At 39.8% G+C, this 24,256-nt stretch overlaps 1 protein-coding gene across 1 annotated transcript; it reads right to left on the reverse strand.

The window, feature by feature from the left end:
* Window positions 1–1,352: 1,352 nt before the first annotated feature.
* On the reverse strand, window positions 1,353–22,468 carry MGARP (mitochondria localized glutamic acid rich protein). Its single transcript, XM_054291923.1, has 6 exons — window positions 22,308–22,468; window positions 20,830–20,933; window positions 19,674–19,776; window positions 15,280–15,561; window positions 5,330–5,378; window positions 1,353–3,626 (listed from the first exon to the last, which is right to left on the reverse strand). Exons 1-5 carry the CDS (start codon window positions 22,390–22,392, stop codon window positions 5,332–5,334), a joined length of 621 nt encoding a protein of 206 aa, XP_054147898.1. The 5' UTR covers window positions 22,393–22,468; the 3' UTR covers window positions 1,353–3,626; window positions 5,330–5,331.
* Window positions 22,469–24,256: the final 1,788 nt, after the last annotated feature.

Here is a 24,256-nt window from a genome sequence, read left to right on the forward strand (position 1 = left end):
AGAGGCGTGCAGAAAGGCAGTGGGGTAGAAATCAAGCCATTAAAGGCTTCTCATAAAGTAACAACTTCAGACACTTTAAAGTGTCCCTTTCTCTTTGTTTGTAACTAGAACTGGTGCTTTGTGTGGCTTCCTGCTGCTGCCAGTACTTGTAGTAAGTGAGGAGAGGTGAGGCTGACGTGATTTTGATTTCATAGAATTCATTAATAATTTAAATGGTAGCAAAGACACTCACATCCAGCAGCATTGTGTTCCCAGAGGCAAGAACTGTAAAGCCTTGAGCACTTAATCCCAGTTTGACTCCTTTCACTTCATAAGAGCCCAACAGTGAACAGGTTGCATTGGAAATTAGTCACCTACTAAAACAGCAGAATGAAAGCATTTTTGTGTTTTGGATTTTCTACAAACAACAAATAAAAACAAGCAAACAAACACAAAAATCCAAAACAAACAAAAAACTCAAGCCAATTTTCTTCAGTGGGAAAAAAGCACACATTATGAATTTCTCCTGTATTGTTAAGCTCCAGGGTTTGGGGATGAGGGAGTCTTTCTCTGTCCCAGGTTTTAGCAGCCTTGCTGCTTTTGATTTACTGCCCTCTTCTGCTTGATGATGTGAGTTACCCAATGGTTAATTATGCTCAATTAGCCCTCACTGGATAACAACATTTCCCACTAACCACTCAGAAAGAACATAGCCTTATGCAGGAAGAAGGAAGCCAGGAAAAAAAATCTCATATTGTGGGAGAATGATCAATGAACCCCATGGGCCTAAGTAATTTGTGTTATAGTGCAAATATGATTTTCACGCATATTACTGCCTTTCCTCTTTGCTTCTCTGTATTTCCCTCTTTAATTGGTTTGCATACCACAGTCAATGCTGAACTGAGAAGAAAACACATTGGCAGCTGAACTTCCTGAGGGGAAACACAGCAACCACAACAATTTTAACACTTTTCCTAGGGCACAAGCAGAGCTTACACATATATATTTTTGAAGATCTCTAAGACGTGAAAGTTTTTAATTCTAAAGGAAAACTATTTATCACTAAAAAAGCCTGTTTAGAGCCTGTGATGTCGGCGGTCTCCTTCCCCCTCACGTATCCCAGCCTACCATCCCCTAATATGAAGCCCAGACCCCCGCACTAAAGCAGCACAGAATCTGAAAAATATAAAAGCTCAAACCTGAGGCATCAACCCCATGTCATAAAATGGACTTATAACATATGTTGAGGCATAAATAAAAAATAAATTGGTTTCTCTCAGTAAACCACAAGCAAACCTGATGGAAGTGAAGGGAGACGAGCACATCCTATTGATGATCATTGGTCTCAAATTTATTGATCCAGCTTACATACTTTTATAGTAGTGTTAATTAAGCTCAGACATATTGCAAAAGCTAAGCTCATCATTGGTTATAGATTACATGTCAACCCCTCCTTTGTGGCTACATTCTCAAAATACTTGTGGTTTTCTTGTTGAGGCTAATACTTATTTTTACATCCTGCTGTTGACTACATTCAAGGGCACCATGTTTTTCACCGTGTTTTTCTTGTTATTTGCTCAAGGACGCAGTGTTGTTGTTTTTCTCGTAAGGAAAGGGCTGAGAACTTACTGCTTACAGCTGCTTTTTACTGCTTAACCAACTGTATATGATCATGGCCTTTTTCCTCAAGCCACGTCTGCACAAAAACTCTCCACACAAACCATGCTGTTTCAACACACTGTTTAATTACCTGTAGTTCATGCTTTCAGAGAGGTGAACTAGAGGGGCTCACTGGCACTAAAGGGAGGTGAAAATCCTTGCCAGCTGTTCTCACAGATAGTTCCTGACAGCAAAGGAGCAACGTGCTGTTTGGACAAATTCTGGAATCTCAAGCTTTGCTGTGGCCTATGAAGTGTATTGTCAAGACCAAACCTTTCCCCCAATCTCCTGTCCTTTAGTCTTGCATGGTGTCTGTTCTCTGCTGTGGCATTACTCTCCTTTATGATCCATTTCAACAATATATTTCAAAATTTTCCATGGTTCGTCACAGCCTTTGTGTAGCAACCCAAAAATTCACTTTTTGGAATTGAAGGACAGAAAAATTTTAATTCATGTGTTATTCAGACTCCATACTAGCAAGGCTGAATAAACAATGGCCAGACCTCTGCAAATTGCAAAATATCACTGTTGTTACTCTAAAATATTCAAGTGCTGAAGCAGACCATGCTGTGCTGCACGTCTTTTTTTTTTTTTTTTTAATTAAAAAAAAACCTAAACAAAACAAAAGTAAAAAAAGAAGAACTCTGGCATAAAGCTTGGACAGGCTGTTTTGGGACTCTCACCGTTTTTTGAAATGGAAAGGACGAAAAGCTTTGGAAACCATAGGTTGCGAATCAGTCATTCAGGCAGCTGTTCAGAGGGCTGACATACTTTGCCATGTACCAGAGCAGTTCCAGAGATAAAGAGCCATTCAGAAAAGCTTACATTTTACCAGAAACCCTACTGTTAGATCCAGTTAAAACAGCTTCTTTTACTAGGAATTAGTGAAAATGAATAAATAGAACATTTAAGTGCATACATCCATCACAGCATTTTTAATCCACAAGACAAACATAGACTCTTGTCCAACAAAATATCAGTCTAAGATTTTTATTCCAGTAGCTTGGTCTACACAAATTGCTTTTAATCACAGAGGCCTTATCCTTCAAGCAGAAGGCTGTGGTTTGTCTTCTTGAAGCTTGGGAGCCTGCTTTTGCATCTGCATTATTCCAGTTATTCCTAAGTAGATCCAGGAGCAATAGGCTATATCTCTGTTGGAACACTGTTGTAATTTGCTTTAGGATGGGGGAAGGAGCATGGGTTGCTTTGTGCCATGTGTAGGAGGATGCTGTTGTTTCTCTTTCAACATTTTCCAAACTTCTGCTTGAAGAGAAGAGTCAGACACACCTTGTGAAACACACTTCCTGTACAAATAGTACATAATGTACTATTTGGCTTATTTGGCTCTGATTTAGAACCATTGCCATTCTGTGATGGCTGCAATGGGTTTACTCCTGGATGTTACTGTGCAAGGAGTGGTAGCATCTGAAATGTTTATGCAGGGGGAAAATGAGGTCATGTGGAACCAGATGTCCTATGCTCACAATCACAAATCCAAACTCAGGAGCAAACACGTTATTTTCCCTGTGATCTAATTTAGAAATGCTAACAGGTACTTTTATAATATTTTGGCTTAACCTTTTGCTTACATTTTAGCATGGGATGTTACAAATGTATAACTACGCACAACAGTTTGGGCCAAAAGGAAGAAATCAATGTACACATCGGGACAGCAATGACATAGAAGGAGTTCATCTGGCATCATACTGCTTCTCTTAGCACAGGTATTTAGGGCATGCTGAGTGGTTTGGCTGGATGCTACTCTCTACAGCAGAGTTGTTAGTCACAGAAGCGTTTCTCTAGGCAGCACAAGTCATCTCTTGCAGCACTGGATAATACTGGCCAGAATGGCCAGTGTGTGGTAGGACAAACTGCACAGTTTCTTTGATGTCTCCAAGGAAGAGTATGATGAGGTTTCACACAGGAATCAGCTGGTTGATTGCCACAAATATTTGCATTAAACTTTCCAAAGGTGTCCACACTGCTTACTGGGTAAAAGAAAAAAAGAAAATCTCATTTAGAGTAAGCAGCAATAAATGGTGTTTAGCAACAGACACCGTTCAGCAGGTCATTTTCTTTGCAAACATTCAAAGCACACTGTGACTTTGACTGCAGGTTACAGTGAAGTACAGAGTACACACAGCACTGATGTGTGAATCATGCTAGTCTGATGGCTCAGGGAAACTTGCTCTGCTGCCATCACCAGAGCCCAGTTCCAAGGAATCCCTCACGTTCACCCACATGGCTCAGGCACAAGTGAATTCCCCTGCATGCTGGACTTCTACAAATAGTTACATGCTTAAATTTAAGCACAGGGTAAACCAGTTGTATGTGCTGAGATTACTGATACAAGTAGTTCCAAAGCAGCATCAATAGGGGCCCAATAGCCACACTCAGGAGAATGGCTGAACATCTTTACTCAGGCATGCTCTGAGCATCAGTTTAGGGCTTTATCTGAGGATTTAATCCACTACTACTTCCTCTATCCCTTCACCAAATAAGCAGTTATTTTTTTAAAAAAAGTTAGCTAGATAGTGATTTGATTCTCATGTCAACATTCTTTAATTTCATTTTCTTTGCCTTGAATTCCTTAAAAAGTACGATGTGTTTTAATGCAAAGTCAGAGTTGAGCTTCATACTCCTAAGTGTTTACAATCAAAACACCAAAAAAAAAAAAACCACAAAAAAAAAAAAAAAAAAGAAGAAAAAAAAAAAAAGAAAAAAAAAAGAAAAAAAAGAAATAATGATTTCCTGACTAGGAATACAGTGTGGTTTGAGACTTGCAAACTGGTCAAACGACCAGTAATCTCCCAGCACCAAATGGTAAAATATTTCATAAATCATCTTCTCCCTGCCAACAAGATCAAATTGAAAGTCAATGGGAGGCCCTTTTGTAAACTTGTGTTGGTATACTCATAAAAAGTTTTGTTTTTTTTGTCAAAAAGAGTCCAAGCAGTTGAAGCAGAATTGAGTGAACCTGTACACTATTAGGAGATTAATCTATTTTTTCATCTATTTGCCTTCTTTATACCACAACATTTATGTGTTCCAGAGCAGAAAGAATTTCTTGGTCATTTGGTTTTCTGATGTGGTGCCCTAAGGTGCTCTTGGCTTTCAGTTTGAGCAAAAATAAAAACCTTGAGAGGCACACGCTTGCAACTTTTCTGACAATAAAATAATAGATAAAGCCACATAAGAAAGACACTAGCAAAATAGAAAGGATATTCAGTATTTTTCATTAGCACAAATTGCAAGTGCAGAGAGACTAATAATGAAAGAATTTATTTAAAATAAAACAGTGCAGGGGGCTATTGCTTTATTGCATAGAACAAGATTCCAGAAGTCCAGTAGCTGCATATAATTTAAACCAAATATCCAAAGGACGTTTTTTGCTTGGAAGAAAGCTACAACTCTCAGGTCTTTATCCAGTTTGCATGGGACTAAGATAAAGCTATAAATAAACACACACTGTGACAATTTATATAGGATTTGCTCCCTAGCCCCTTAAAGATGCCGGCAGTGGTTCCCAAAAAATACGAAATACTTCAATAAAGTTACTTTTTGTTGAGAGCAGAAATACAAATTCACCATAACAGTGTGTGAGCATTTACCACATACTGCAGCTGCCACTAACTGAGAACAAAAGATGGGTGAAGAGCAGAAAACCACATGCTGCAGTTGTACTGTGTACCTTTAGGGCTCTTTAGCAACCTCTTCAGTTGTCTTCTCCTCATCAGAAGCTGCAAATGGAGACAAAACACCAATGAGAAACACTGGAAATTATTTCTTCAATGGCAAATAGTCAACCAAGTTGTTTCCCTTAGTCCAAAGGATCCTTGGACTAAAGGGATAGAATTTACAAAGCTATATTAGGTATGCAGGCATTTTTCCTTTTATCTTTTTAATTCTAATTTTAAAAGAGTTTAGAGGCCAGACCTTCTAAACTCCTGCTTAAAATCTCAACAGTGATGATTCTAACACACATTTTTCTTTGCATTCAATTACATCACTCAACTTCAAAAGCAATTGTTTATCAGATTGTTTATAGTTGCATTAAAGCACTGCAAGCTTTATTCATACCATTCACACTTTCTAACATAAGACCTTTTACAATCTATTCTGACAGCTCTAACTTTAGGTTTAGAGAGGCAAAATTCTTCTAAAAATTATTTTACTGCTTGCTAGTCACGGTAATTAATTCCTCATCTTTCTGGTCCATTTTTTGGTGAATTTTGCATTGCAAGTAATACTTTTGGGTTGGCTTTTTTGGTTTTTTGTTGTTGTTGTTTTTTGTTTGTTTGTTTGTTTTTTGTTGTTGGTTTTTTTTTTGTTGTTTTTTGTGGGTTTTTTTTGTGTGTACACCCTTGCTACTTCTAAAGGATTTATTACCTTTTCTAAGATATTAGAACCTGCTTGACTTTTCTGGTGAAACCACACTTCTAAGATTTCATATCAAGTGACAGATTTGGTTTGCTTCCCTAAGACAGAACAATATAATCATGCACCATATTTTTCTTTACACCAATGCGATTTAGGAAAATTCTGTCTTTCAAATCAAGGCAGATGTTGATAAAATGTGTTGTATGCAGCACAAGGGGAATTTTTTGTTCTTAATGAAGTTCACATCCAGCCACTTACTGAGCAGGGCGCTGAGCTCACCCCACTGCCACGATCAAATTTAGCAGCCTCCTTCTACTGCACCACAGATGGAACTATTTTCATGCATATAGACATAGGCAAATATTCTCTAATGTATAAATTATCTCTTGCAGATACTGTTGCTTTGTTTTCTGATTTCTGTCTAATTCGTAGGACATTACATCTACACTACACGTAACCTTGGAAAGACATCATGGGTAGTTTTAATGTAAAAATATTCTAGCATCAGGCTGAAGATTCAGGCTGCAATGGCCAGCTGGCCATTTTTCAATACTCCATAAATCATAAAGCCCTCTGTCTCTATAAAAAGCCCGTAACAGGTAATATTTAGTAGTAGGCAGTCTCCATACAGAGAACACATCACCCTAGTTAAATACAGCATATTCTGAACATCAATTATTTCACTTTACTTTTCAGAATACTTTCTGGATTTTGAAGAAGCAACAGGAAAAGAAATGCTCAGGAATTGGCACTTTTGCCTTTATAGGGAAAAGCCATGCAATAGAAATAGTACATTTGAAATTTGGAACTTTAGATATTTTTACAGCAAGCAATACTTGATGTAATGCCACATATTTGCTATGGTAACAAGCTGCTAGGTTTCAGTTTGTAGCATCAAACATTCAGCTTATATTACCAAAAGTTCTTTCTCTGGCTGATAGTATTTAATTTTTTTTCCTTGTGAGTATTCTAATTTCTTTTGCACTAAGAAGAGTAGATCAGTAGGCAACTAGAGGGAGCACCACAGTCATTTCTGCTTTTTAACAAAACCTAATTTCCTTTGGATGGGAATTATGTGTATTTGTCTTCTACATGAATACCTGCCTTAAAACCAAACATTAACCACTTGTACTGAAAAAATTGTCTCTGGTCTGAACCTTATGGCAATCAGAAAGGCAATCTAATGAAAAAATATGCAAAGTGTGACAGAGTTTAGGCATTTCTCCTTTGTGTTTCCCTGTTTCCCAGTGCTATTCACACCCTCTATCTTTTTTTTTTTAAATCTGCATGCATTTCATAGTTTTTCAATCCAGTTTAATCTCTTGCAATTGCTCCATGTAAAATCCTGCAGTAACACCCTATTTCATACAAGATACTTTAATCTCTGCCTGGTACAATGGTGACTCATTTTCCATAATCCTTGGATGAAGGATTTTCTGTCTGTTAAATTATTGTTAATAAGCCTTTCATGAACTCTGCAGCAAATAATGGAGGCAACTAAAATCACTCCTAATTTTTGTTAGTTCAAATACTAAAATATTAGGCTTCTTTATTTTTTTCAAAATATTTGTAGAGGAGTTACAGCATCTTCACTGGGTTCTGTGTTGTTTCCTGAATGATGATTAGTTTGAAAACCTGAAGTCCCTGCATTTCTTCATGCAGTGATGACTATGATCCATTTTGTCTGTTTATGCCAGATTTCTTACAATTTCCACAGGCTGTAAGTTAACAAAACAATCTGAATTGTGCAACTGCTTCCCTGCAATGAGGACACATGGTATTTTAATGTTATCCTTTCCACTGAATGCCCAGCTGCTGTATTATCCTTATAGAACAATACCACTCCAGCTCCTTGACATCTTCACCAAAACACCCACCTGCAGCATTCCTGCCAAATCGATCTCAGCCAAGGGAAAATTCCATCCTGATCCATACAATTTAAACCCTGCCACAAATTATTTTGTTTCCCTTCATATCCACAAAAGTGGGGCTCATTGGGCTCCTTCTTCATTCTCTGGGGGAAACCTCCCCCTGCACACACATATTCTTCATCAAAAGCACTGGAGTTACATGGCTTCACTATATTCCTGCTTCATTTGGTGTGCTATGATTCCCCCCATCCTAGCAGGATCTATTACTCTACAGAATTTACAGAATATTGCTCTACAGTATACACAAGGATTACTTCACAGTTTCATACAAGGTGCTATATTGCTAGCAAAAAATCTCACCCTCTGCATATATATATTTTTTTTCTGAAAGTTTTTTTTTTTTTCTCTTGAGCTTTTTCACTGGCTATTTGTCAATTTTCAATTTTCTCCTGGGATAAGTAGCTGCATCCCAGTATTGCTGGCTACAGCTTTCTTCAATTTTGCCAGGCATTTAGGTATACCATAGCACTTACAGGTCTGAATTAGGACTTTAACTTTCCCGTGGTTTCAACAAAAGACAATATAAAAGAACTTAAAGCCTTAGAGGAGTCAAACTAATCACATTTGCTAACTGTAGCCACGCGGCATGGCGTATTGCACCAACAGCTGTTGCCAAAGCACTCAGGACTTGGACACAGCAGGGGTTTTGAGGGCAAGCATCCCCAAGAGCTACAGGAATTCCCAGGCAGTCCTGAGCTCCTCTGCTTTAGGAGAGAACCATGTAGAGAAGAAATGCAGCCTCCCAAACTGCACTTGCAGGAACAGAACACGGCTGGGCAAGAAGCTCCAGTAGCTTATTAGCACAATATCCAACATTTCACCTAGAAATGTCATTTTTAGGAAACCATCCCTATAATTTCAGTGAAAGAAAACCCATGAAAACCTGCTTCCTATGTAAAGCAGTAATTCCTGCAGTCTTTAAAGACAATTTTTACAAGCTCTGAACTTGCAGCCCTGAGAGTGAGTGCAGAGTTACACACTTCTGTGCACTTAGAGTGGAAAGCAGCCCAAATGCAGGGTGATTCTGCATGCTCGTGATGGTCAGTTTGAATTGTGTGAATATTTGTGAGCTCAGCAGAACAGAGCGACAAGATAAGCAGGGGCTTGTGTGCCCTATGTGACTGACTCATCCCTGCTGCAGCTGATAATAAAAATAACACGCCCAGATTGACTTTCTCCTGCTAATAATAAAGGGAACCCCATGCAAGTGCACTGACTCCCAGAACCCAGATCCTACTGCTTGCACAGCCTCTTCCCCAAAAGCCTTCAAGCTTTTAAAGCAAGCTTTCCAACTTTCCTGGGGCAGTTTTTATGCAGAAACAGCCTGGGGTTTTGTATGGGATGTAAAGCCCTAGTGCCAGCTTACAGTGGCAATCATGTCCTACAACCCAGTAGAAAACATGATATAAGATGACCTTGAAACAAGAAGGTGGAAGAGATACAAACTAATTTGTATATTATTTTTTTAAATCTTACTGGATTTTAATCTTCTACCTTGTATTTTTAAATGGTTTTCTAAGTATGTTTTCCTGATTTACAATAGAGATTAAGAAGACAGCTGTTCCAGATTTTAAAATGAAAGCTGTATTCAGTCTTTTCCTTGCTAGGGGAGAGGTGGGGATTCCTTCCAGCAGGACAGAAGTTTTATGATGAGGTTATACAAGATAACCCAGCCTTCTCAGGACTTCAGCCTGTGTTTCTTCCCTCAGTTTTGCATTTCCTTACCAACCCATTTAAAGCTAACATATTTTGATTCTAATCCTAATTCTTTGATTCATTTAAAAGTGATCTTTCCATTTAGAAACAACAACAAAAAAAATCAAACAGGCACTGGTATCCTGCAATTTTTAAAGGTATTTAAAAATACACTTTTCTGAGTGAATCACTTTACTTGAAGCAGTATCCTTCATATGATGATTTTTTTTTTCTAGGCAGTCAAGATGAGGCTGGTATCTGTAATGCCAAACACCAGGTTCCATTACTTTAAAAATATTCTTTGCAGAAGAATTTGGTTTTATAAAGCTAAAATAACACAAGTTATCCAGCATCATACAAATGGAATCCACCTGGAGCACGCAAACCAAAGCTGGAGTGCAAAACAAGGCTTTGATAATTCAAGCTGCCTTGAAGCATAACCAATGTCACACACTAATTCCAAAGGTGGGCAGGGAGGAGGGGGAAAGTCAAATTTAACTGTGAAATTAGAAACAGCATTTTATTTACAGTCTTTTAGAGACCATCTCACATTAGAATGTGATGCTTTTGTTTACAGAAAGCTTCCTCAGTCAGGTCCATTGAAGGTCTCAGGATGTCCCCTGAAATGTTAAGATAAGCAGAGCAGAATATTCCTGGTTCATTTTAATAGTTTAAAGACCTGCTAATGGAAAACTGGCAGTGGAATAGAATTGACTTTTAAAGAGTCAAATTCCGTCACGCTGGAAAAGTAATTCAAGGATTTCTTTGAGAAAACCTGCAAAACAGAGCACAAGAAGCTTGGGCTCCACACCTTCTCCCTCTGTTCATGGGGGCTCAAACCACATCAAAAGAAACAGGGGGAAATAATAATCACTGATACAGTTTGTGACAAAACAGGCAAAGCTATGCAGCTGTCCCTGTAACACGACCAAGTGCTTCAGGTGCCATTGGCCAGGAAGATCCAGGGAGCTCAGCATGGAGGGCTTGCAGACGCCCATCAGGAACATCCCATCACCAGGAATGTCTCTCAGGACCATCTGAAATGTTCTCTGTCTCCTCTCTGGCTTTTTATTCAGTGAACATTTAGGATTCCCACCAGCTAGAGCAAGTTACTCAACTTATTGCTTGGAAAGAAAAACCACTTGACACCTACACTGGCCTTAAAAAAGAAAAAAGGTCCTGGGTGGTTGACCACAGACTAATGCCTCTGTGCAATACTGTGAAATCAGCACTTGAGCTCCACACAGGGAAAAATAAACGTTTTAGTTCCAAGCAGAGTCAAGGCAAGAACAATTACTTAGAAAAGCACTGATTATTTTTCAGTCTGATCGTTCCCATCCTTGAATGCACAGGACAGGAACTCGTGGCTGGCAGCTGCTGAGCTGTGTGTGGAACCACCTGCCCTGACCATGCTGGTACTGGGACACAACATGAGGGCAGCTCAACCCCAGCCCTCCCTCACTCCAGCCCATGGGCATCAGGAGTTCAGTCCCTCTGGCATTCCAGATATTCCATAGGACGAACACAAACCAAAGGCTCAGAGCCCAAGGTCTTTGGGAAACTGATGAGCAAAGGAAAGCTGGGATTTCTCATAAACCTGCCACTACACAAATATGACATATTTTCCTTTTTGCAAGCCATCCACAAGCAATCCAGATAAAAATCCACGAAGTCTAGCTGAGAGCCTAAATCATGGCATTATGAAGCCCATTATGAAGAATAAAAATTTTCACCACTCCATACAGAAAGAGAAACGTGTTCAATGAGCCAAGCACATCACAGGTTGTTTGTGTCTGATGTAGGTCACTAGCTCCCAAGAAAAGCCTCATTAGCTCTTACTAATGATCAGAAGGTTCCCTTGAAGAGAGTTTATTCTCCAGCCATTTATCAGAAAAAGATTCAGAGATCCCTATAATGGTCACAATAAAAGCATAACAGTGCATGTCACATTAATCCAGAATAGTTTGTAATACCTCAGACATTTCAAGAATATTGTTTTATATTCTGTAGCATGGAATTGTAGCAATGAGAAGCAACTCACATTGTTTGTTTGTTTGCTTTAAACATGGAACAATCTTTAGTTACTGATTGGAATGGATCACAAGGAAAACTAGCATAAGTTAATATAAACCATGTGTATGAAAAGCACCCTAATAATTTGATGTATTAAATCCTTTGGGAGTTCTAAAAACACTTCTAATCAAGACATTTTCTTTAACATTCCTCATACAAAGTAATGCATCAAGTTTTATCCACTTTATCCACAGTTTTTAAAGGAGCAAAGTTGCTGTTTGAAAAGGATGTTTTTCTCTGCTACAGGAAACATTGCCCAAAAATTAATTTCAAAATCCCCATCGTTCCCATTCTGGTTTCAACTGCCACCATAGGAAAACAGCAAGGGGTCCCTGTTGCTGTCTTTTCTCTAAAGTAGGAGACTAAAAATATTCCAATGGTGGTTATATTTACAGGAAAATTTCAAACACAGGTAATACTATGTACAGTAAGTTAAATGCTAACAGATTTTGTTGTACAAAGTGAGTTGTTGCTTTCCAATTTAAATACATACAGTTATTTTTTAAGGGTTTTTTTAAGTCTTGGCAATGAGCTATTAATACTAGTAAAAGCATCTATTTTCTCATTAATAGTGACATTCATTTAGGCATTGCTATTCACTGTATGTCCTTCTACCATTTTTGAGAAGCTGCTTGCCCCTTGTTCTAGAATAGACAAATAGGAAGACAGTTATTTTAGGCAGTTCTCTCCCACTTATTTGTTTGCACTCAGCTGGGAACTTCTAGGGGTTTTTCCATTTTACCAAAATCTTCCTCCCCAGCCCAGTGCATGCTGTAAAATTCTATTTGGCTACGCTGATCAAAACTGAACAGACTCTCCATGGACCAGCTGGGTCTTCAACTCTCAGCTCTTGTGAGCTCTTCAATGCTCACAACTTTTACAGATTTTTTTTTCTAAATATTGTTCACTTTCTTCCAACAGAGATTTTCCAGTTATGCTATGATGACTCATCTAAAACTCAGTTTTATGAAGGAAAATCAGGAGGAAGAAGAAGAGACTAGTGGCCAGTGTATGGCAATCCGGTAAGGCAATCAGCAGTCCAAGAGACAGATAAAAGAAAGTGATAAATGTGAAACAGAACTACCCAACAGCAGTTCCAGATACAGATATTTCCCCATATGATAATATTTACATAATTCAACTTCTGAGGGCCTAATTTAGTTAGATCAGTCTATCATAATCAGTAAAGAGAAAAAGTGCTCATTCCTCCACCTCACACAAACAGATGCCTAGAATGGTGTGCCTGTTCTACTGAGCAACATCATTCTGAAAGCCTCTCAATAATTATGAGCAATTGCAAATAACCCTGAGGACTCTTCAGTAATTTTCTAAGTGCCACCAGTGTCAGCACACCCAGAATTTGGTAGTGCACCAAGCCAAGCCAGCGTGCACTGATTCTATCAGTGCTTTTGTCTGCCTGGCACCACTGCATGATGGGCTCAGCAAAGTCCTGTCCCAGAGCAGCAGCTCCTGTGCAGAGCAGCCTCCACTTGTTTCTCTAGGCTGCACACAGCTGCCATTGCAGCGTGTTTGAAGCTCAGCATGGAACACACTGGCACATTCAATCCACTCACTAATCCTCCCCAAACCCAGGCACTTACTCAAATGGCCTTGGAAATAACAAACAGAGACCATGTCCTTCAATACTTTAAAGAATAGGGAAAAAACCTGTTAGTGAAGTCAGGAAGAAATCTGGAAAAGCACAGTTTGGGGCTAATTGCTTCTCTTATTTCAGTTGATAATGCCAGAACCTCAAGCCTCAATACCAGAGCTGGAGAAGAATTTATGGTGGCAACCCAAACACCAGAAGTCACAGATGCCTAATCCAAACAGCAGTTTGCCAATCGGTGAATTTTACAGCATTTGGTTTGTCTGAAGAAAAATTTAATTTATGGTCCCACACACAGACTACACTGTGAAAGGAGAGCAACAGGAATTTATCCAGTAACCAAGAGTGACAATTCAAGCAATAAAAAGGTAGAGAGAATTAGAATTTAGAGGAAGTTAAAACCTTGGGAACAGAGTAATATAGTTCAGTACTCATTTTGGTAACAGTATTTCACAGAATTCCAGATTGGAATTGTGGATTGTAAATTGCCTAACTTGAGGCAAGGAGAACATTCCAGGCAGGTACCATTGTTAACTGTCTGAAATGGCAGAAATATTTACCATATAGCAGATCCTACCTTATCCAACCATGGACAGTTATTCATAGATAAGCACTGTCAAAGGAATACACAACACCTCCAGATACAAGCAAGTGCTTAGGAAATTAAAGGGAAATTTTGCAATTGCTCTCTAGAGCAAGAAATGCTGCAATACATTTTTAAACATATCTCTTAATGGCTCTAATTCACCAAATTTAACATAAAACAGACTACTTCCTTAGAAATGGAAATTTTTAGGGCTCTAGGTATTTTAACTACTACCTTATAAATATTTCTATTTGTAAGCAGTAATAATCACAGCCAAGGTACTTACTTCTACTTTCTATAAACTGTATTACAGCAGTTCACACTAGGAATTGTTTTAAAATGTTATTTGTAATAGATGGTTTCAGAGACAAGCACAGGAACTAATCACATTTGAATTAAAATCACATTCATACACAGACCTTTCATAAAACTCAGCAATTAGAAGTGCTGCACTATTTCTCAAGTTTATTTGTTAAAAAGGCAATTAAGATGCATCCATTCCTCACCGGAGTCACCAAGAAAAAAATGAAAATCATTCCAAATCTGCTAATGCCTTTGATGGTACTGTGATAAACGCCATAGATTAGCAGTCAAAATATTTTTAATCTCAGTTTGATCTGTGTTTTAGACATATCCTCTCAAAACTAGCAGTAAAAAGAAAATTTTAAAAAAACCTTTAAAATCTAAAATTAAATTACAATCCTGTATCTTGTACATTTTATGGATAGTTTTGCATTTGTATTATTGCAATTTTTTGAAAAGCACAATAAACCAAAATATTTCAAACACCCTGACAGCTCAAAATACTGAATGTTTTGCCACTTACCAATTTCAGTGTTTAACAACAATTTGAAGTTTTATTGTATTGTGAAGATTTAGTCTAATATATCCTTAGAATTGAGACCATGACAGCATTTCCTTTGCTATGCAAGATCCTGTTTAACTTACATTGATAGAACAGATATAATTATTCAGTGTGAATATCTTTGGAGTGGCTAGTGAACTAAAGAGTTTAGATTCCTTAAAAAACCCTTGAGAACTACATCACTAAACAATTGCTTAACTGATCATGTTATAAGCTCAACTTAATATCTTAAGAAATAGGATGGGGTAAAGAAATAAAACATTTGACTCTACTTGTTATAAACAGTATCTCTGGTGCCAGAGGTGGGATGCTTTTAGAGACACTGATTTAATAAACTTAATTACCTTATGCTCATGATATGTCAATCTTAATGCCTGAATTAGTTTTCACTGCAGGACAAACTCCATTAGGAACACTGATGCTCATTCTCAGTGTTCTGTAAGAGGCAGAGCTTTAGAACCCACAACACACACACATTCAAAAACTACATTCATAAATTAACCTTGAACTGCAGCAGCTTCTGAATTATCAGCAAGTTCCAAATTAGCATCAGCTTCTGAATTAGCAGCAGCTTCCTGCTGTGCCTCCTCCACAGCATGGGATTCCTCTGGAGCCAGCAAGTCATTCTCCCCTCCAGCTTCTGGGGGCACCCCAGAACTCTCATCCTGTGCTGTGGGTCCAGCACTCTCCTCCTGTGCTGCAGGTTCCACAGCAGCTGCTGCCTCAGCCTCTTCCGTGGCCTTCTCTGCTCCAGTGACCTCATCCACCTCTTCTGCATCACCTTCTAAGGATTCATTCAATACAATAAAGAGAGTAAAATGCATGCATGCAACAAAAAATTCACCAAATACTTTTTATCATCATCATCCTCATTTAAATTTGAAGTGAGAAGCTAAGATTTGGGATCAGAATTAACAAAAAAGATCAATAATTAATCCCCCATATTGTCTAATGTGGCATCAAAAAACTAAGATGAGGAAACCATATTCTTAATTACTGATTTCATTACACGTTTCAGTGATAAGAAAAGAAACTGTGGCTTAAAGCAAGCGTTGGGGGAGCAGTGAAGGATAAAAAGGACAGTGTCAAGTGTTGCTTCAAAGCACTCTGCTGAGAGGGCCGGTGGTGGTACACACACAGGTGCCAGAGGGAGCATGACTCTGTGGAATTACCACGTGTGGAATAAGACATTTGGTCTTATATAGGCAAGAAAATAACTTGCTAATTTCAAGTGGTCAGAGCTCACTTTTTAGATGTACGACCACTTATGACTATTTTCTTTTCACAACTCACAACTCCCTTTTAAAGACTTGTTTACACCACTATGGGTCCAACTCCTTAGGATCTGAAAAACAGTATTTCCCAGTCATGCATCACTTCAAATTCGGCTGAGACAAGTCATGAAAAACTAACAGCACAAAGCAACAGGGATGCTAAACCACCATGCAAACATGCACTAACATCAAATTCACAAAGGAAAAGTTATATACCAACTGTACATCACAAGTTCACCACTAGAACCAACTCAGGATGCAAAAAAAAATAGAACTGGAAATAAGTTTGTAACAAAGTGTCAACTATGTGAGAATTGAAACAAAAGAGCTTAAAGAGACATAGTCAGAGTTTGTTTGATTCTTTTGTATCTGTTTAAAAACTAAACAGACCAGTTTCATTTCTTAGTCTTCTTATGCCAGTGAAAGCCTATAATTTGGTGCTCAGGTTTCAAGACAAGTCCATTCATTGCTCGGTAAAAATCAAAACTTTGCATTATGCAACCTGATCATGTCCCTTTAAGAAAACATTGTTTTCAAAAACCCCTTAATTCATCACACAAAGAACAGGCTAACAGCCAAGATCAGCATTCAGTACACTTTATTGGACAGTCAAATATCGAGTGCATTCATTCAGAACAGCCAGCTTCTCCATCTCAGAACTGCCTTCTACAAAGCAGATTCAGTAATAAGCTCAATATGGTTTGGCCTTGCAAACATAGGTAGTTCTTTAAAAGTCTCACACAAATGGAGCTTTACAATAGAAGGTACAAAGTCATCCCAAGGTAGGCTGTAATGTACTCAATGGTAAACGATTGTCCTTTGTTTGTATTTAACTTCCTCAGGTTTGGAAAGAGATTTCCCTTGTGTCTGGAAAGTGTAAAAGCAGAGCATAGATTAGAAAGTCTGGAAAGTGTAAAAGCAGAGTATAGATTAGAAAGATTGAATCAGCTTGCAACAAGTTAAAAAGAAAAGTCATAGAGAAAAAAGAAAGAAATCAGGAACAATCTTAAAGGACACGAACAACAAATGGAAGACAAAACTCACTAAATAAGCAAGGAGAACATCCTGCAAGCCAAACATCATTTTACATTTGAAATGATGTCCCAGATTTTCTACTGCTACTGTGAGTCAGGCCTCTTCCAGGGGCTTTTTAAATCCCTCCCTAATTTGAGAGTAGCTTTCAGTTAAAACAAGCCACAGAAAATTTGCTATCAGATCTCTTTCTAAATGTCTGTTATCATTAATTAAAATACCATTAAATATAATTTCAACCCTCTAATAAACAAAGAACCCTCGTATGATTCTTTCTCTTGTTTTGACAGACTTGTTTGCTATGTACAGTTCTCTGTAATAGACATTTTGGGTTCAGGCACAAGGGGAGAATTTTCCCCCACATGAGAAATCACAAAAATCCTATCAAAAGAATCTCTGATCAGCTGCTCTCCAGCATTAAGTTCTTCCACCCAGGAAGTTCTTTTTGCAGAGGCAGCAAATATGCCATGAACATGCTGCTTGGCATACTGCTTTTCCATCCATCACTTCATATGGTTGCCAGCTCTGCTGTAGACCTTACTTTAAGCTTGATTTAATGTGCCCCTAAAAAAATACCAGAATACTTTGAGAACAGAATTTTTAACTGCTCTTATCAGCAATGCTTACTGGGAAAAAGTATAAGGATTGACTCTAAAGAACGCACAGGGAAAGAAACTGCAAAGGCACTTCTGGGAAAAGCACTGCTATTCCAGCACTCTGTGACAAGGTAAACACAAAAATATGACTATGCAGGGAACAGGAGAAAAGGGGGAGGAAGAAGGGTGATAACTCTTTTCAGAATGCACACAGAGGATTCTGTAGGAAAAGTAAGAACAGAACTGATGCTCATTCTTCATGTTCTGTTCTTTTGGGTGTACACAGCTGGGAATGAAGAAGGATTTAAAAAAGGAGCTGATTCAACAGTGGTTTGGTACTGTGAATTGGAATTAACTACTCAGAAGTCCAACTAAAAACTCTGGGTTGAGCATTTATTCAGAAGTCAAATATTGAAAATAATACAGGAAACAAGTTTCAACTGTATTCCCTGAATGGCCTTAGAAACATTTTAGACTTCTTACTATCAATAAAAAGGGAGGCAGCAATCATCTGCCACTGGTTGTGACATTGATGTGACTTATGAAGCAGCAGATGATGGGATGTCTGGAGAGCACCCAAGAGCGGCTGCTGAGCACTCAGTGCTGTGGGTATTTCACTCCAGCATGTGAAGAGGCCAGGGCCAGAACTCAGTACCTTGCAGAAGTGCACCTTAGGAGAAAAGAGACATCACTGGGAGTATGTTGGAAGGTTTGCTTAGTGCTTCCCCATTCTCCCAGCTATGGCAGTCAGAATGTAACGAGGGTAATCCTCACTTCTGTCCTGAACAGCAGGACACCAGGTCCCTGGGAGAGATCCACTTTGGTCCTCATTACATTTTCTATTTTAGGGACAATGAAGGATTGCAAATTGTGGCTGAATTCTCAGCATTTGTTTAAACAATTGAGTTTTAAAACTAAACTGCTTTCTTTTTTGGAAATTAAGGTATTTTACTACTTTAAATCTTAAGGTCTGTAGTTTTAATGTTCTGAAACTAAAGCATGTGTTGTAGAAGTTCAAGGCTAAAAACCTCTAAAGGAATAATTATAGAGGTAGACAATTTAAACCATGTTCTCACACTGAAGACAAAATTTAAACTCCTGATACTTTAATCTAAGGTATTCTTTGTGTGCATGCAAATATATTAAAGTAATTCTTAGAAGCCAACAGTATAAAAAAAAAAGGAAGAGCTTCAAGTGCTCTGGCTTCAATGCTTAATTTTTTTAAATAACAACCAAAAAAATATTTAAATATCCTTAAGAAATTTTCCTAATTGCTTTTCCTAGCAAGGCCATGCTTGCCAAAGTTCTACCTTTTACATTAATGCGAAATTAACATCAGTTAACACTAATTGATGTAGACAGGGACAACATTCCATTACAAGTACTTGAACTAACACAGTCTAATTATTCAAGCATGAAGAGCTAAGTAAGGATTTGCTATACATTTAGGTGATGCTTGCATTTCATCTAACCCCAAATTAGAAATGACAAAATCAAGGTTGTAGGACAAAAAATCGATGCAAGTAATTTTTTTAATGTAGGTTCTTTCCTCTATTGAGCTGTATTTCCTGATGGCATGTGGCCTGAAGCCAACCTGTTGACTAAGAAAAGATATTATCTTCTCCCCCCCACTAAAAACAAAAGAACAAAATTGGTTTTGACAGCATTATGTATTCAGTCAAGTTTCATTAAGCTTCCAGTAAATCAAATACCCATTATACAATTAATAGTATTCACACATCAGCTCTTTCCATTCAAAGACACTCCACAGGTGGACCAAAGACCAGATTAATGCCCGAACATTAAGGCCACTACCAAAATTCGTGCAGCAGGAGCTTTGTAGCAGAACAATACTGTACAAGCACCTCTGTCTTCAATCCCACTCACGCAGTTCAGACAAGGACGTGGACAGTGCTAAAGCCTGATTAGACAATATAGAAATCTGTTCCAAATCCTCGAGTACCCAGGGAACAAGAGAAAGGAGCTCAACTCACCCTTTCTTGACCAAGGATTGCTTTTCTGCTCCTCGGCTCTGTCACGAAGAATATTTGCATCTTCAACAAACTTGCTGCGGGGTGAACTGACTACTCTGTAGGCCTGAAAGGGAATTATACCTGAATTTACAGCTACATCCCTACAAATTTACCAAACACAAAGAGGCAAGAGGGAGAGAAGGAATTTTAAACAAGTGCTACTGCCCATCTTAAAATCCATATAAAATTTATCCTAAGAAAGGCTAAAAAAATTAATAATTTACTAAATGAATATATTCATGTATTTCATATTTCTCCATTGTTAGAAAGCAAATACAATATACCATGCAGCTTTTAAAGTGCTGCAGTGCTTCAGGAATTGAAAACAGCTTTTTAAAAGCTAATTACATTAAGATTTCTATTTTTGTAATGTGGTAAAAATGTGACAGGAAGATACTACGTTTTTCATCCAGAAACGCAATCATACATGTTTGATATTTTGAACAAACAGCTACTTGCCATTCAAGAGGATTACTTTGTGGGACAGGGACATATGTACCTCTCTGGGGTGTGCTAGGCACTATCTCAGGTCTTGGGGGAGAGGGTAGAGGGAAGCTGTAGAACGGAGGATTTAGGGACGTGAAGCACAAAATCAGACAATTTAGAAGCAGGGAGGAGAATGGTTACCGAAAAGCTTAACAAAACCAGATGCTTACAAAACTTTAACATGCTTCCTTGCAGTAACTAATGCTGTTATCTTCCTTTTTTGTGCCCAAATTAACAAGGTTCGTATCTTCCCCCTGCAGCTTCAGATTGCTTATTTCACATCTGCCTCGCCCACTTTGAAACACTGCAAGTGTTTCTGGTTGACAAGACAAGGCAAGGGGTTAGAGACAGGTGCCCTACTCAATCTTTGGAAACATTCATTTCACATAGTTTTAAACATGCTTTCCATTAAGAGCGACCCAGCACTACTTATCAAAGTAACAGTAGAACAGGCAAGCATTAGGCTTTCACCTTCACTAAATCCTCTTAAGCTGATTTCTAAGTTAGGCTGCACTTAGCTGCAATATCTGCGTTCATTGATGGTTGGCATCCTGACCATGCTCTAACCCAGCACACACCTTGTACCATGCCAGCTCAGAAAGCACACACAGCTCCATCCCCAAACACTTACATAAAATAAACCACCAAAAGCAGCAACACCAGCAAGGAGATAGATCATCATGCTGTCTCTAGAAGAGCCAGGAACGCTCCCAGATGACATCTGGCGAGGAGGCGCTACAAAAACCATTAGGGAAGGTGATGTAAAGTGCTGCTAAAATATGATCACAAAAATGAATTATGGAACCTGAACCCTGTATGGGAAAGGATGATTCAAAAAGGTTATAAAAACAGATGTTGATGCATATTAATGTATCCTATGACTGAGTAACACAGGGTGGGGTGCTCCATGGCTGAGCTCTTCCTAAGAGGTATTTTTCTGTGAACTATGTTGTCTACTATCAGCTTCCAGGTTCTGGGCACAGTCTATATAGACTAAGGAATGTTTAATAAAAAAAAGAATGTAAAAAGCTCCTGACTAAGGTAGGTAAAATAATTATCTGTCCTTATTCCTTATGATCAGCAGAAGTAATGAATTCTCTCTTCAGGGTAATAACAGGAAATTTTTTAAAAAGCTTTTTCATTTGAATTCACATTCTTTCACTCTCAGACTGCTGACACTTTGATCCATACGCTTCACTTCATGAATTGGCCAACAGAGAGGTAGAACTACAGAGTTTTTTACCTGACTTGATACATATTAACTGTAACAGCAGTGCTACCCATTCATTTGTTATAAATTGATTCTTACTACAGTCTTGGATTCATCCATACACCTTAAAAAGATAACCATGAAAAACCACACGTAATTCTCTTGGTCAACAAAGCTTTCTGTGGAATTTTGTGACTTGATCCCAGATGAGAAATGTCTCATTGAAAAAGCGCTCATGAAAAATAAAATAGCTCAGGGCATTACAATTGACAGCTGCAAAAATAATCCCAATGTCAAAACATTGCCATGGTGTGCTAGGTTATGTTTAGCATCATCTGTCTCATGACACAATTCTCAGACTGTTCTCCAATAGCCGGGCATCCTCATGGCTTTGCCTACATTTATATTTTCGTTCAGCAGCTGTGTGTCCCTAACCCTCCCCCCGGGGCAGCCAGCTATAGGACAGTGATCAGCAAGCTGCCATCGCCCAACGCGGCTGGCAGATTTTTTTTTTGCCAGCGGTTACACAACCCCTGATGCGCCAAAAGCCACGGTTGTGGCGCACCGGCTCTGCTCCCGCTCCCTGCCGGGGCCCCGCCGCTGCGGCTGCCCTACCGGGGGGATGCCTCCCGCTATTTTAAAGGAAGGGAAGGCAGCAGCGGCCTCCGCTTTGCCACGGGCCGGGGGCAGGGGGTCCCGGGCCAGCTCGGCTGCCGGCGGAGCTCTGCAGCAGCCAGTGCCGGAGCCCAGCATGACCGAGCAGCCGCGCCCGCCCCGCCGCACCTGTCCCGGCCCCGCGTCGCCCCCGCCGCGCATCCCCTCCGCCGCCGCCTCCCGGTCCGCGCCCCGTCCCGCCATCCCGGGATCCCGGGAGCGCTGCCCGGCCCGGCCCCGCGTACCACGCTGCTTGAGGCGGCTGGCGGCGGCGGGAGCCCTGCTCAGGCGGGCGGCCAGCGCCTGCGAGGCGGCCCTGCACAGGGACATGGTGGCGAGCAGAACGGAGCCGGCTCTGCGCTGCCGGTGCGGCGGGGATGCGGCGGCAGAGCCCGGTCCCGCCTCGGTGCCGCGGGGGCGGGCCGAGCCGCAGCCCCGCCCCGCGCACCTGGGCGCCGCTCCCGGCCGGGGGTGCCCCGGCGGCGGCGGGGAAGGAGCGGAGCCCCGGCTGCGGCGGCACGGGGGAAGCGGCGCGCACACTGCGCAAGGCCGGGGCTGCGACACCCACCCGCCCCACGGCAAGGGAGCGGCGTTCGGAACTGACCGCAACGACTGACCCGGGATAATGGGATGGCATGGACAAGGAGAGGGAAGATGGGGGGGAACTACTGTTTCACTTAAAAAGGAATTTCTCCGAGAGAAAAAACAAAACCAAAGAAGAAATCAACTACATTGACGGCGAAGGGCGCTCGGGTTAGGCACGGTGCCAAAGGCGCTCGGTGTGGGCAGTGAGACGCTCGCAGTGAATCGCTGCTCTGGGACCACGCAGACTGCCACAGCGCAGGGCGTCTCCGGGTCAGACCTGTGCAGCTCTCCTTGTCCTACCTACATTGTTGGGCAGCAGCCCTGTTTCCCCTCCTTTCTCTGGACAGAGCTCCTTTGTTCCCTAATGATCATCTAATGCCATCACACTCTGCCACGATGGCCTTTTCCCAGCCTTTGTCCTTGACTGACCTTGAGGCGCAAAGAGAGGGCAGAAGCGTTCAGAAGGCAGAGCTCACACCCAACACTGACACGGGCTGGGCAGTCCTTCCCTGTGGGCACCTCTCAGGCACGGCCAGTCCCCAAAATGCTCACAGGAAAATGCAGATTTTAGCATTTATACAGATCCTATTCTTATATTTGCTTATTTTATAAATTTAGCAGTGACAGTGATGACAGAGCAAGACTACACTTCTGGAACATTTACTGAACTTCATCTGAACTGATGTTTAATTTTATAATATACCCTCCAGAATAGCAAAGGCAGTTTTGAAAATAAGACTGATAAACTAAGAAATGGAAATGAAAACATAAAACAACTTCAACCAGCAGAATGAAATATTAATGGTAAAGAAAGTAGTTTCAGGTTTCTTCTAGACTTTATAATTTATTTTTAATTATGCACATGAAATGTATGAACATACAAGTAATTAGATAACCTTTTACTTCTTCTGTGCTCATTTATTCATAGGACAACAACCACATACACTTGGCTCTGTAGTGCACGTCTCTTTCTGACCATGTCATCAGCCTAAGAAAAGAAAAGAAAAAAGTCCTAGCAATAAGAAAAATAGATGTGATCAAAGTGGCAAGAAACATCTCATAACATCCTGCATTTTTATCTGGAGAGGAATGTTTATGGGGAAAAATAACCACAGCACCACAAGGTTTTCTGTAGTATAAGGATTTTTTTCATGTTAATTCCTCTGAGGCCATAATCCCCAAAGACTTCTTAGCTGGCAGAAACACAAATTATGTTTTTTTTACTGAAAAGGGGACAATAACTACATACACTTTGCCCTATAGTGCACATCTACAGGCACAGACCCCACTGTACGTACGTTAAAAGAAAAACCAAGATGAAAAGATAAGCTATCATTAGTCACTCTTGTTTCCTTGCCACTGAGCCATTTATAAGGTATTCAATTTACAACCTTTATCCATTGCAGACACTGTAAGAGATGTGTTATTTTCTACGAGTTTGCATGTTCAAGACAGAAAGCTGAGAGGGAATACACACACAAGTGAATATATGAAAATACATATTGAAATGTAAAGCCACCTTATCATTTTAAAGCTGGGAATGATTTAAAACAATAGTAAAATCCAAAATGCGAAGTACTGAGGAAAAAAAGACTATAAGTCAGTTCAG

The sequence above is a fragment of the Melozone crissalis genome, unplaced genomic scaffold, assembly GCF_028551555.1.
Source record: "Melozone crissalis strain CALT ecotype California unplaced genomic scaffold, PUWL_Pcris_2 ptg000006l_1, whole genome shotgun sequence".
NCBI lineage: Eukaryota > Metazoa > Chordata > Aves > Passeriformes > Passerellidae > Melozone > Melozone crissalis.